Here is a 15,264-nt window from a genome sequence, read left to right as displayed (position 1 = left end):
AATAAACTGGATTGGACCAACAACACTGATGCCCTGTACAGGAAGGGCCAGAGCCGCCTCCACTTGTTGAGGAGACTGAGGTCCTTTGGTGTGCGGGAGGCACTCCTTTGGACTTTTTATGATACTGTTTTGGCATCTGCTGTTTTTTACCCTGTTGTGGGTTGGGCGGGAGGTAGCACGGACAGGGACAGAAATAGACTAAACAAGCTGGTTAAGAGATCTGGGTCTGTCCTGGGCTGCCCTCTGGATTCCATCAAGGAGGTGGTGGACAGAAGGATGCTGGTAAAACATCCATCATGCACGACCCCTCCTATCCCCTGCACCACACAGTGGAGGCTCTGAACAGTTCCTTTAGTGCAAGACTGTTACATCCCCAGTGTAAGAAGGAGCGTTACCATAGGTCGTTCCTCCCCACAGCAATCAGACTGTACAACACATCACTGTAGTGATAAGCTAGGTGAAAGTATGAGGGACTATGTAATAATCTACTGAGGTGCAATATTTCAGCTCCTGGGGGTGAAATGCATTGTAAATAGGCTCATGTGTAATATCTTGTTCCTGATCTCTCTCAAATATTGTACATTGCCCTGCTTTAGGTATTTTTAAGTAGTTGCTCAGAAATCCTTATGGCTGAAACATAGGTTTCTTTCCCCCATTGTGGGATTAATTGTGTGAGTAATATTCAATTGTTCTTGATTTCCTGATTGTTTAGTCTCTATTGCTGTTCCTGATTCTCTCCAGTGCTGCTCTGCCCTGATTTTAGTTGCCTTTGATTTGCTTATTTGTGCTGTGTAAAAAGTAACGTTCTGATGATGCTACTTTTATAATCCTTGTGTGTATCGGTGCTAATGCTTTGTTGCCTTTATGGAACTGTTTATTTTAAGACTAAGTGTTCTTTGTTACTACTACTTACGTACGCATGCGCCGCGTGGAGTGGCAGCAGGTTACAGCAGCTGTGTGCTCGTTGTGTTCTTTCCCGTGTTTCTATGAAGTTCTGTTCTTATGTGTCTGTTCTTATGGTGTTATGTTGGTTGTTCTCTATTGCTGCTGTAACACAGAAATTTCCCCAGTGTGGGATCAATAAAGTACCTACTCTACTCTACTGTTGACATCCTGTCAGTGTGTGAGACTTGACCTCGCTGGACAGGTCCTTGTTATGGCACCATACTGGCTGAGACCTAATGTTAGGAGGTGTCATAGCCGGAGAAGACGCAGGAAAATGTGAATCTGTTTGCTGACTCTGAAACACGTGACAGGATTTAATTCAGAGGGATTTGTTTACATGTAGATGAATTGATTCAGCAGAAAAACAATCTGTACCAGCTCTGATAATTGTTTAGGTCATTTTCAGCACCAAATTCACCCTCGTGGGTGGATTTGCACTTTTCCTTTATCTAAGGTGACGGTACACTGAGTGCATTTGGGTTGGCAGCTTTGACACCTTTCACATTTTCCTGACATTTTTATAGACCAAAGGATTAATGGAGAAAATATTATCAGACTGATCAGTAATGACTCCTCATAACACGCGTGTCCATGTGTTTGGTTGGCCAGTGTGGTGCTGGGTGTTGGACATGAATGGGGAGGCTGCTGTCTGTCTGAACATGCTGCTGCTGCTCGTGTCTGTAATGAAGGCTGCAGTGCATGCAAACTGCTCTTATGACTGCTGGTCTGCTGTTCTAGTTTTGAATGTGGCCTTATTTTATCAACTGTTGTGTAAATTCCACCTGATCCACAGTTGTTGCTTCACTTGCCTGAATTTCACAGCAAGAAACTGAGCATGAGCTCCAGCAGCTGCATCTCTGTTAGTGAAGGCCTTATTAAACAGCCCACAGCAGGCCCCTGTGGAGTCTTTGTTTGTGTGTGTGTGGTTGAGTAATGAGCAGACTCATTAAAAACTAAGTGGTGTCCTGCAGAGTCCCAAAAACCTCCAGGGAGGAGGTTATTGTTTGTGGCGTCTCCCATTTCCCAAAGGTATATGGAGACATTCCCTTCATACACAGTTTGCTGATTGCACATTGAACAAGGCAGAGCTGAAACACCTGATTTGATGGTTTGAACTAAATAAAAGGAAACATTGTGTTGATCTGAGTTCAACTATTTGTTTCATCTCTGTGCTGCAACAGGCCCAACCCATGAAAAACAGACTTGGATTGAAAGGATGCTAGGGGCCCGGGATGTCCACATACTTCACTCTGTCTCCTCTACTGAAGAGGCTGTTCTGTGTTTTATAGCGTTTGTTCTGTGTTTCACCTGTCACTTCACTAGTACAAGAAACCTGTTACTATGTGTACCTGCAGTTTAACACACCTGGAGCTCTGCTTTAAAACTGCTGACCAATCAGAAAGCAACGTTTTCTGTGGTCTATTTAGGAATGTAAAGCAGGCCAGGCTGCAGATGTGTTTCTTTTCCACCTCTCTGCTGCAGAGCTTCCTCCTGCTAATGACCTGGTTAGACCGGGTTGTTGGTGTTGGAGGGTGAGCAGCTCAGGTGGTGATGTGGCGGCACGGAAACGCCTCAGCAGGTCGAACGCTGCTCGCCTGTGTCCAGACACTCGCACTGAGCTGTGTTTGCTTCCAGCTGGAGGCTGGGCGGTCCAGCAGGCCCACAGTCGTGTCAGTATTGCCACTGCTGTGGCGAAGTGAGCACGCTGAGACACAGTCCAGTGCTTAGACTGGATTCCACTCCAGAATAAGTAGGTACCCTGTGGAAGCCTGCGGCTAGACGCCGGCGCGTCTCTGAGAGGCTTCAGGCTTGATCAGAAAGGTGGAGAGCGCTGGCACTAAGCACAAACTGATGTTCTTGTTATAAAAAAGGTTCACATGCTTTCTCCTATAACTGGCACTGGATCAAAAGTTAGTGCACTGACAGATGAACTCATCAACCACATCCTCAGGTCTGTCAGTCATGGTGGTAAATTCAGTTGTTTTTCTTAGATAAATGTCCATAAACCTGCTGAGAAATCAGACAAAATAAGCTTCTTTTAACTTCTCTGGTCACAGCTGAGGATGTGCAGCTGTTGACAGTGGGATGCAAGTAGATTGCTTCATTTGTACGGGTTGGAATCCAGTTCCATGAGCACCTGAACACAAGTTCCCATATACAGATACGTAACTGTGAGGACTAAAATCCTGAAGCTGAATAATGATGCTGGAGGATGTACTTAACAGAGGGGACAGAAAACCACATTGATTCCCTGTGGGGGATTCACTGATCAATAACGCACACACCCCAGTGATCAGTGTGGCAGGTGTTAGACCAGAGGTCATCCCTGCTCTTTGTTGGGTCCGATCAACAACAGCAGCGTGTCCTTTGTGAGTGTGATGCTCTGTTGGTCGAGTGCTCGCTGCAGCTCTCCACCTGTCAGCTCACAGCCGAGCACAGCGGTGACGAATACTGAGCCACCTGGTTAGCCTGTGCCGGCTGCTAGTGTGAGAGAGGGGCTGCTGTCCAGCCGGTCAACACGTCTGCTCTGACACAGAAACGTGGTCAGTGATTTCCAGCGGCGGTGCCTGAACACACAGTCACGTTCATCATGTTCACAAGAATAACGACCCAGCACAAGGCCCTTTCACAATTTGGCAGTAAAGGTTTTCTGATATGTGTTTCTTTAACAAAATTTAAAATCTACTTTAAGTGTTTTTGTCACAGCAGAGTTGTCAGTCACAGGCGTTCTAGCCCTGGCGTTGTATCTTGAGCACCAGCACATCTGGTTCAGATGAAGATACTTTGGTGTAAAAACTGAAGCTGAAACTTAGCGACTGTCTGAAAACCGAGCTCAACTTATGCAGGTGAGTTAAAGCCCATGTGAGCTCTGCGATCCTCGGCCTCAACACAGGAAGTAGACGGAGCTGCCGCCAGCAAACCTAAACCCAAATTTAACAAGGCCACCTCTGTTCTTGGCAAAACCCCCTGAACCCACTGCTCCTTCTTTTTTCTGGCTTTGTGGTTTGGGCCGAGCATAGCCTCAGGCATCAGTCACGTAAAACACCTCAAATTTCATTCCATTTAGTTGAAAATGTGGTTTAAAACATCTTTAATCAAGCAGGTTTTTGCAGCAAAAAGCTGATGATGAGGAGTGTGGTTTGGATTCTGTAATTCAGCAGTTTCCTCCAGACAAGCAGAGCGAGCGCCTAAAGAACCGAGCAGTCTCCCTGTGAATAAATAATGCTATTAGAAGCTGCTGATTACCCACACACTCTGGTTCATCCTTTAGCGCTCATGATAATGAGGTTTGTTTGGTGCCTGCAGCTGTAATTGCAAGTCATCTGTCTGCAGATGGAAGAAGCTCAACAGCCTCAGCTGCCATTATGGTGCATGTGATGGCAGTGGATCTAAATCATGAGGTGCAGAATATGGACGTGTTCTAAAGCTGCAGCTTGACATGAATGTTGTGTCAAAGACACATCAGTGTTTGCTTCATCGCTTCTTTCTTCAGTTTCTCTGTTCTGCCCCAGAGACATGAGTCACATATGTGCAGATTCAGTGAGATCTCAAATCGGTTCCAAGTATGTGCTTAGGAATCAGAGATGGTTCTGACGGCTGGATCCAGGGACAGCTGTGTGCATCACAGGAGCCGCTCACTCTGCTGCTGTCAATGAAGAGAGCGACACTGGATCTGGTGTCGTGTGTATCAGCTGGATGATGTCACCCTGCTGCTGTTCTCAGAGCAGCTTCCAACAACAACCAACCAGGATCAGTGTTTCCCTCCACAGCTGCTTCCACTTACTCTCCTAATACTCTCTCTCTCCCCACAGTACAACGAACCCTCGCTGAGCATGTGGCTGTTTGTGTGTGGAAATGAAAGCAGTCACATTCAGCTTCATCAGAACAGAAGGGCAGTGTTCAACCTAATCGCTAATCTTAATGTCACTGTGACATCAAGGGTAGGTTTTCACCAAAGGCTGCGGTGGAGCACTGGGAGACGACATGTCCATGACCCTGTTTCCCAGATCCTGGACATCTTTCCCCCCCTCGTCTGTACTTCCATCCGTCCATCCAGCTCTGATTCCTAGTGACATGTTGTGGTTTTTATTTCCATTGCAGTGAGTTGTCGCTGCGCTGCCTCGGCTCAGGGAGTGTTTCCATGGTAGCTCACTGGTTTCGGTTTGGTAACAGGACACTGGTTTCGGTTCACCAGTCAGCCCTGCAGTGGAAAGCCCAGAGGAAGCTGATCCTGAGCTGCAGACCCCACAGCTGCACTGTAAGGTCCCAAAGTAAAAACCACAGCAGCAGAACCCCAGGTCTTCTGCTTGTTCACACGTTTGCCTTGTAAATGCCACAGGATGAGCAGATACACTGAGAGGGGCAGTGGCTCCCAAACCTTTTCTGGTGGGCCCCCAGTTTGGGAACAATTGGACTGGAGAATGTAGCCACGTTTAGAGACACTAGATTGGAAACGGGATTGTATTTAATAAGGCAGGTGAAAGAGAGTGGGTGTTATCCGCTCTCAGACAAATGGGCCTTTCTTTTGTTTTACTCTGTAACACACATTAAGGACTTTGAGCATGTTTGCGGCCGATGTGAAGCTCTTTAATCACGACCACAGTGGAAACACTGTTCTCAGCAAACAGCTAAAATGACTCAGACGATTGTGATGCAGAAGGAGCTGTGTCAAAGCAGTGTTTCAGTTGGCAGACCTTTCTCAGGAGTAGAGCGTTTTTACAGGTTTAAATCTTATTTTAGATGTTTCACATAACGGCACCAGTGAAACTGTGTCACAGGCTGAGCTTGGGTGGAAGCTGCATCACACTTTTGGTCCCAGTTTCTTCCTGTAGATGGGTGTTTTGCAGCCTGTGTATACAACAGAAAGCCACTTATAATACTACTTTAACTTGAAAACAAACAAAAAAAAACTGGTATATGTGCAACAGCTGTCATCAAGTGTATTCAGATGCAGATCCAGGCACATGATTACAACAAATGCATGCTGTTTGCAGTTGCTGTGTGCTCCTTCAGACTCTGTTGACGCGGGCTTTGGGCTGAAAGCTGAACCCTGTGTGGTCAGTTCCTGCTCCTGCCAGGTGTTGACCTGTGGCTTCAATCGTAGTACGAACTGGAGGCTGACATGAGCCTGGAAAAGATGAGCTGCTGCCTGACGGTCAAATCAGCAGACGACCATCAGTAGCAATGCTCTCGGCCTCTTGACTTGGCTCAGAGCGCTGCTCCTTTTACCCAGGTTTTTGTGCCCAGCATCTTTTTTCACTGCTCTGTCTCCTCACAGTCTGCTGCTTCCTCTTAGTGTGAACCAATCGCAGTTTTATCTCACAGGAAAACGGCATATGTTGTTTTAATAGAGGCTTTTTGGCCAAATCACCCGCACAGGGACATCAGTGTGTTTAATGTTGCTGTTGGCTGCACATTTGGAGGCCCCACAGGGAATGAAGCTCTTACTCCTGGCAGTGGTTCTGCAGGTGTGGACCAACAAAGACGACACAACCAAGTGCAGGATGAGCCCTTTGCTTCACTGCCTTTGTCTTCACACATTCAGCTGTAGTGTGTTTACAGCATGCTTGAACATTCCACGCCAGCTTTTATAATGATGGGTGTGTTATGCTCAATTCATTAAAAATACATCAATCCAGCTATGACTGCGTTTTCTTCAAAACCTGTTTGATGCAGTGTAGTTTCCAGAAACATGTTTTGTATAACTGATAATGGCCATTTAATGGGGTGATAACATGAAAACTGGCAAATCTCTGTTGTCCCTCATCGGTTCCAGAAACCATATATTGTGCGTGCACATTTAAGGAATTGCCTCAGTTTAGAAAGCCGACTGTACACACAGTGTCAGTGTGTCGCTCTGCACACTGAGCTGCACTCGCCTCTCTGTCAGTAGATCAGAGGGCCCTGCAGCAGCATCTGCAGACTGAATGAAGAGGCCAACGCAGGGCACTCATCACTGCTTTGTTCAGACCTCTGCCCAACACAAAGGAAGGGGAAGGAAAGTGTGGCCACACCGAGGAGCTCACAGTTGTCTGGTTGGATTCAGTGGCCGATGCTATGGTACAGATCATTTAGATTAGCGGTTCCCCAGACTGAGGACTCAGGGCCTCCAGCGGTCCCTGAGGGGCAGCAGGGCATCCCCACAATATGGAGTGAGCTGGTTCCAAGCCTCCTGGAAACATGTTTTTACACAGCTGTGAGTTTTTGGTGATACTCAGCTAGGCTTTATCTGTCATTACACACAGTGTCCAAACAACCTACGGTGCAACACTGTGGAGTCTTTGTGTGCAGGACTAACACACCGTTCTCCTCCATGTTGGACTGTGGTGTCTTTTCCGCCACAGGGTTGTCATCATCACATCTCCAGCAGGCCAGTCAGCTGCTGTGATGGACTGATTGTCTCCGTCTAATTGAGGATTAGTTAAATTAAGTGTTTGTTGGTGTCAGAGTTAATCTGATTTGATCCCAGCTCAAATGTAGTTTAACCAGCAGAGGGTTGTCTGCAGGTCCCGAGGAAACGAGTTGGACCACATCCTGTCGGTGTGCCTTTCCCTCCTGGACCTCAGTCACACTGTCCACTCAACATGTTTTGTTGTAAATGGGAAGGTACATGAAGCGTCACTTAAATTCCATTAGTAGGATGAGAAATGATATTCCCTTCATCTGTGAACATCCCTTTTAGATGCACAGACTGAGCTGGGACAGCAGTTTCCACTGCCGCCAGTCTGTACTGAGCTACAGCAGCCACATCCTCTGAGCTGGACACACCGAGGGGAAACGTCTCCTCGTCTGACTCTGCAGAACATGAAGATGGAGCTGAATCCCAGACTCACTGAGGAATAGATCAGTGACAGGCACCGTCGTCTCAGTGAGAGGAGACGTGTTGTTCTGGGTGTTGGAGGCTCTGCAGAGGAGGAAGCAGCTGCAGTGGCCACACCAACCTCAACACTCAGCCCCACCTGAGTCAGGGGCCCCGCCCGTCCGCCCACAGTGCCAGGACAAGGACCCCAGTCAGCCGGGACAGGAAACACGTCCTCTGCCCCCCAGCCCTGGCCTGCTTCCTCTAATGGAGAGAAAGTGGCTGCTGGCTCGGGTCCCCCTGCTCCTTATCAACGCTCCCATGAGGAGGTGGAGCGCCTATTTTGCTTCTTGGCGTCTCCCTGCACAAACACAACAAACCCCACCCCTCTGCTTTTTATGCTGCTCAGTAAATCCAAAAGAAAGAAAGAAAGAAAGAGCTAAATCAGGTGTTATTTCTACAGTCCAGTAAGACACAAGTGTGCCTCAGAAGGCTTTACAAGGAAAACCCCCAAAGCCTGGAACGGCAGGGATCCCCCTTTATCATCGTAAACTGAACGTCTGGGTTTTCAATCATCATGGACTTGGAGCTTCATCAGTGGGATGGAGTTTTTCACTGTTTTCTGATTATTAATATCACAACTCATTGACCTACCAGGAAGATGATCAGCCGATTGATCAGTAATGTAAATGGTCAGTTGCAGCTCACTGTGTTTTCTCTGTCTGCACTGTTGATGTCTAAGTCACTGAAGCTCATTTCACTGTCAACAATACCTATATGATCCAGTCCAGGGTCTGGTCACATAGATGTACAGCAACTGGAAAAAGAATAAACAATGTAAGAAATATAGTGATAAAGTCTAAGTGTTAGTGCGGCGTGTGAATGCAGCGGTGTGTGTTTGTGTGTCTGCTGTAGGCCTTGTAGTTTCCTGCCTGTTATGGCTGATCTGGACTTCCTGCTTCCCGTGTCCGCTCGGCCTTGAGACAAAGCTTCATCTTGCAGCTAATGCCGAACTCATCACCTTGTGATATTGTTCCTTACATTATCTCCTCTCCTCTGTGAGGGGCCGACGCTGAATGATAACGACAGGCCGTATGTGCAGAGGAGGAGACATTAAAACGAACACGGGGATTCTGATCTGACTGTTCTGACAGCGCTCGCAGTCAGTGGTCGGAGAGGAATCGGGTACACATATGCAGGTGGCCCAGATCTGGTCTGTTCACACTGCTGTGGACACACCAAGGCTGAGTTACTGCAGCTTTGGACACAGAGACAGAGAGATGCTGCATTAGGATTTTTGATTCACCAATAGATATAACGTCACTGAACGTCTCCTTAGATCCGATAATAAAAGCCTTTTTGAAAACAGGTGTCATTCCTCCAGACACAATGAGAATCTGCACATGAATCAGATTCTTTTCACTTCAAATCTGATGAATTCCTTCAATATGTCAGCCTCACGCCTGCCTGAAGGGGGAGGGGCATTAGGACGGTCTTTGTTCGTGAAGAATGCGAGGGGTGGGCCATGGCAGGGTGTCCTGCAAGCTGGCAGATGGCTGATAGGGCGAGCAGACTTTATTCTTTCAGAGCTCCAAGACACACAGCTCAGTGAAGTGTTACACGCAGCTCCACCCTCAGTGATGCTGTGAAATCTGCTGTCACACACTCAGGACATGGACTGGTGCTGCTAGTCTCTGGATGGCATTTAACACAGATGCACAAAACCATTGGCCTTCAACCAAGTGGTGTTAGTTGTTTAAAGTCAACCAGACTTCACCTGTAGAAGTATCAGAAACGGTCAGATGGGTCATTTTGGAAGACGGTAACAAACCTCGTGTTTTGTTGTTGATATAAAACCAGTTGACTCCTGTGAGCTGCTCACTCAGTGCACAGAGCTCCAGGACTCACTGGAGTGTTCATTCCTCTCTAATTGAACTCCTCCTCTCCTGCTCGTCTCTGTCCGGCTTGCCTTCAGGTCTCCCCTTGTTTCAGTGGAAGAGATCAAAGGTCAGTGATGTGTTTGAGGGTCAGCAGTGCATTGTGTTGCCTCCTCTCTGCCCCCCCACCCCCCATCTTTGGCTTGTGGGACAGGATAGGTGTTGCCTTGCCGAGCCAGCACACTGACCTTTGACCTCTCCTCTGCTCACGTACGCGAAGCTTCAGTGCTCTTCATCGATATGATTTCATAATGATTTGTGATCTCATTGATTTTAGGTTGTGTGTTGTAGTGTGAGTGAAAATTGAAAAGAGATTGTGACAAGAAAAGAATTAAAAGCTGCGGGATGCTGAAAGTTGCTCATGACCTTTGTCCCAAAAAGCTCTGCAAATTTGGTAGTTTGTAATTGAAAATCAAAGTCTCAGGGTTTGGACCTGGACTTGGCACCTGGGACAACGGCCCACATGCTTTGACTCCTCTTTCGGACTTGTCTCGCTCATGCGGCTGTTCTGGCACAAACCATCTTGAGAATACGGGTTTGTTTTTTGGTGGACTTGGTGTTGTCTGTATTTTCACTCAGACAGGTCCAAGTCAAAACCTCAGATTTCTAGATCTTGCCACAGGTCTCAGCTGTTACAGTTGCCTTTTTTGTTTTTGCTTATAATATTTTGATTATAATATTTAATATCAATCATTCAATTGGTCATTTGACAGAAAATGTAAAAATGACAAGTTTAGGTCATGCACTAAGCAAACGAGGGTTGTTTTCTGTCAATGCTGGTTCAAAAGCTTTGGACAAAATAAGAGTAGGTCACTGAGCTGTGGGAACAAGTGATGGACAATGATCAGCTGAAAAAAACAACTGAATCAGTGAAAATGATCTTCCTGTAGTCCTGCTTATCTGCATCCATTCAAGAACCTGGAAATGAACAAGTTCCTTAAAATAGCAGCGGTTTGAGCTCAGCCTTCAGCTCTCACATTGATGCTTGGTCGAAACAAAGAAACAGAAGAGAGAAGGAGGAGAAAGTTGCTCCAGATACCAGAAAACCAGAATAAACAGAAAACAGAGTGGGGTTTGGTTTAAAAAAAAAGCCTTCTGCAGAGACGTCATGGAAGAGTTTGGGGAGGGGCGTACGAAAGGAAAGTCTGTGTGCTGAAGCTCATTGAGCCCCTCCTGCCCTGTTCTCCCCTCAACAGATGAGCCGGTGCTACAGGAGGGGGCGAGCGGCATAGACAAACACTGAGAGAGAGGGGGGAGCAGCTGGCGGCGACAGGACGAGCTTCAGTAGTGAAGAGGGAGAGAGGAGGCTGCAGGACGGAGCATGAAGGAGCTGCAGAGTTTCTGTTCCTGAAGACGACAGAAAGGTCAAACTCTTTGTTCACATGCTCACAGCGTTTGTTTCCTTTGTTCACTCAGACTGTCTTTCATTTCCTCCATCTGTGACTTGGACTTGTCTTTCTCCTTTCAACACTTTGTTATAAAGTATTTTTTCTGCTTCAAAAAGTGCAGTTAAATGTGGTTTGTCAGATTTTATAGAACGTATGTGATGCGGCCTCGGTGATTGGTGGCACTGGTGGTCCCCAGCTGACTACCGCTGTCTCATCCTTTCAGACTGAATCATACCTGCAGTGTGTACTGGTCAGTTTTAGGACCAGCAACAGAAATGTAGTAGTGGCAGTAGCAGTACTTGTAGTTTGCTGTAGTTAGTAAAACTGTGTGTATGGCACTTTTCAGAAACAGCTGTTGTCCAGTTACCACTGAATGAAAACCAAAGTAAACATAGATCATAATTGTTTATAATATAAATATATGATATAGTTGGAGCAGTATATGTAGTAATCCTATAATCGTAGTAGTAGCAGCAGTACCATCAGCAGTAGTAATCAGAGTAGAACAGAAATAACTGGCAGTAGTAGTAGTAGTAGTAGTAGTATTCATCATGACTGTATTATCAACTGGGTATCATGGGGGCCCCAGACCCTCAGGGGCCCCTCAAGCCCCAGGTTTACTCTCTAATTTGATTAATCTAAATGAATCACAAACACAACAAAGGTCACAATTCGGTGTGAAACAAATAAAAACAACTCAAGGTCTGCTAATATGTTTTTTCCCAGAGCGTTGAACAACAACACGTTGTGTTTCTCAGGGTGTTTGTTGAGAACTTGCCGTGGACAAGCTGACATGCGAGTCCAGCCGTTGTCTTCGTAGCACTTTGAAGGCTTCTTGTTGTGTTGACGTAAAAGTTAGGTGTCAACCCCCCACGGTAGAAAAGTGGGAGAAAAATCTGGGTTTATGTGTCTACATATGGACAGAAGGCCATTGGTGTTCAGAGACTTTTAAACTGAGATGATGAAGACCTGAAAGCTCCTGGTCATTGGCCCTTTATTACATCATGTCTATGATGCAGAACGTGCACATTCCTAATGCATTTGTGTTTGAGGTGGCCACAAACCAAACAGTACACAGCGGACCTGGAGCAGTGTACTGTTTCACAGGCAGGACTCTGAGCAAAAACGCCGTCATGTAAACTAATATTATACACAGAGAGTGGGGGGGGTCAGTGGAGGCTCACAGGTAGTTTTCGCCCCAAGGACCCCCGTGCAGTTTAGTGTAGCCCTGGCAGTAGTACAAGTCAGTAGTTTTACTGTGGGCCAGTGTTACAGCCAGAAGAACAGAAGAGCGAGTTGTGTATTATACTGTACATATTTTCATTCTACATTTAATTATGTTTGATGTCCACGGACGATCCTGCACCACTGGTTAACGGTGTGTTGTAGATTGTGCTATTACTGTTATCACACTATGTATAATCAGTACACAGTACAACTGTGGGTTTTAGTTTTATGTGTATTTTTTTTTACTTTTTTACTTTATTTAGCTGATTATTTATAATTTAGTCTTTAATGACATTGTTTCACTGCTGTGTAGTTTCACTGCTCTGGCAGTCTCATGTTGATGATGTCATCCTCCTCCAGGTAGCGATGGGGAACACCGACAGCCACAGCAGCTTTGTGTCTCCTGCCAAACCCTCCCGCTCAATCAGGTTCTCCTCCAGGAGGGAGGAGGTGCCGTCAGCTCGCAGCTGGTGGAGGAGCAGCCAGGGGGGCTCCAAGAACTACCTGAACCAGCACGCCACCAGCCCGCCGTACACCTCCTGGCATTATGAACCTAAAGCAGCCAGAGGAGCCGGGTCTCCTCAGACGTACAGCAGGAGCCAGTTTGGGGGAAGTAACGGCACTTGTGGTGAGCGGATGACCCCGGAGAGCGGCGGCAGCCCTAAAGTGCTGCTCAGCAAAGACGGCAGCATGAGGGTGGGGTTCACCAACAGCAGGGTCGCCCACTTGGAGCCACAGAGGTTAACCGGCCCCCCCACCGCCACCAACACCACTGCCTCTGTTGCCAACTCCTCCCTCCGCACCAGCAAGGGCAGCTCGCTCAGCTCCGACGGCTCCTGGTACGACTCTCCTTGGGGCACAGGTGCTGAGCCGGCAAACAGCGTGTTCCCCTTTGGGCAGAGCATGGATAACAGCAGCGGGTACACTACCTACTCCTCCACCCGCACAGAGGAGGCTGCCACCACCAGCAGCAGATGCAACACCACCTTCTCAGCTCAGGTGGCGGACATGTCACCTGGATTTAACACCGCCCTCCTCTTCCCCGCCACAGAGGCCAATGAGTTCACCTCCACCTCCTCTGGTCAAACAGAAGACAGTGGCATCGGGGACTCTGTGATCCTGCAGCCGGGCCTCAGAGACCTCAGCCTGGTTTACACCAGCCGCAACATACTGCCCGCCTTCCCCACAGCACCAGACACTTCCCTGCAGCAGAATGGACCGCCGCCGCCTCCTCGGCGCTGCCTGATGGTGTCATCCTGGATGAGGAGGGTTCAGCTGGAGGTGTGGAGCTGTGTTACTCCTCTCTCACGCTGCCCTGTCGCAGGCCTGAGCTGGTCAGCACCACCTGTGTGAACAGCCGCAAAGATTTCCTGAAGAGCCGACTCAGACGTCTCAGTGACTGGACAGGAAGTCTGAGCAGGAAGAAGAGGAGGGTCCAGGTGAGAAATGAAGTTAAAGAGGAAGGCGGGAGTAGGAGGGCAGGTATATGGAAGATTTGAAATGCTTAAATAAAAACATTTTAAAAAGTCGAGCATAATACACATTATTATACACGATTCATACATACACAATTTCATACACGAAAAACAAGATTTAGCCTTTTTAATTTCTGTTATATCAGTGATTGTCCTTTTAATGTTTTTAATTGAATCATGGATTGTTCCACTTCTCTCCCTCTCGTTCAGACAGAATACATGTGTATGAACGAGAGGGAGGGAAGTGGAACAGTGAGGTTACAGGGGCCTGAGGTCAAGAAGGTGCAGGAGTTTAAGTTTTTGGGGTCAACAGTCCAGTGCGATGGAGAGTGTAGGGACGAGGTGAAGAGGCGAGTGCAGGCAGGTTGGAGTAGGTGGAGAAAGGTGTCAGGAGTGTTGTGTGACAGAAGAGTGTCAGCAAGAATCAAAGGAAAGGTGTACAAGACAGTAGTGAGACCAGCTATGGTGTATGGGTTAGAGACTGTAGCAGGGAGGAAAAGACAAGAGGCAGAGATGGAGGTAGCAGAGATGAGGATGTTGAGGTTCTCTTTAGGAGGGACCAGGATGGACAGGATTAGGAATGAGCACATCAGAGGGACAGCTCAGGTTGGCTGTTTGGGGGACAAGGTCAGAGAGGCCAGATTGAGATGGTCTGGACATGTGCAGAGGAAGGATAGTGGTTATATTGGTAGAAGGATGTTGGAGATGGAGCTGCCAGGCAAGAGGTCAAGAGGAAGGCCAAAGAGGAGATATATGGATGTGCTACAAGAGGACATGAAGTTAACTGGTGTGAGAGTAGAGGATGCTGAGGATAGAGTTAGGTGGAAACAGATGATTCGCTGTGGCGCCCCCTAATGGGAACAGCCAAAAGAAGAAGAAGAAGAATTGAATCATGGATTAATAAATGCATTCATAAAGAGGAAATACGTATAACGATGTGTATTTTATATTTGCTTTTATTTAGACATTTCAAGTCTTCCACGTACATGTACATGTTGTAGTACCAGTAGCTCTGGTATGATATCCATTAGTAATTGTGGTTTTGGAGACATTGTTGTTTATTTTTGTTTACTCTTTTTTTTGCACTTAAATTTTTGTCTGTTCTATTTTCATGAGTTTAAAATTCACTTTCCATTTTCAAATGTGTCCACATTTGCTATTTCACTATGTGTCACAGTGTCCTTTTCAGTTTCACTTCTCTTTTCACCATTTGTTATTACAGTGGTCTTTTTTTGTCATTGTCCCTTTAAAATTAAATTCTGTCCTCAATAGAAACTATGCATACAGTGCTAGTAACTGTTTTATCTGTGTAAACGACTTAAACATGGAAGCTGTTACCATGGAAACACTGTTTATTTAAGCATCCTTTAATACACAGTTGCTGGATAAAATGTTCTGACAGTGTAGCGTAATGCAAAACTTACTGCTGTGATAATAACAATGGTGAAAGGATGGTGATGTTCATTTTATATATCCATGTTTTCACCCAACAC

General features: G+C 46.8%; 1 protein-coding gene across 1 annotated transcript in view; it reads left to right on the top strand.

The window, feature by feature from the left end:
• Nucleotides 1-15,264, top strand: part of LOC109953277 (T-lymphoma invasion and metastasis-inducing protein 2-like) — a 34,969-nt gene that overhangs the window by 2,031 nt on the left and 17,674 nt on the right. The window contains 3 exon segments of the mRNA XM_020588704.1: nt 10,878-11,045; nt 12,657-13,556; nt 13,559-13,735. Of these exon segments, the coding sequence (XP_020444360.1) occupies nt 12,663-13,556; nt 13,559-13,735 (1,071 nt within the window). The 5' untranslated portion in view covers nt 10,878-11,045; nt 12,657-12,662.

Source organism: Monopterus albus, unplaced genomic scaffold (assembly GCF_001952655.1).
Source record: "Monopterus albus unplaced genomic scaffold, M_albus_1.0 scaffold600.1, whole genome shotgun sequence".
NCBI lineage: Eukaryota > Metazoa > Chordata > Actinopteri > Synbranchiformes > Synbranchidae > Monopterus > Monopterus albus.
This window is presented reverse-complemented; position numbering and strand designations above follow the sequence as displayed.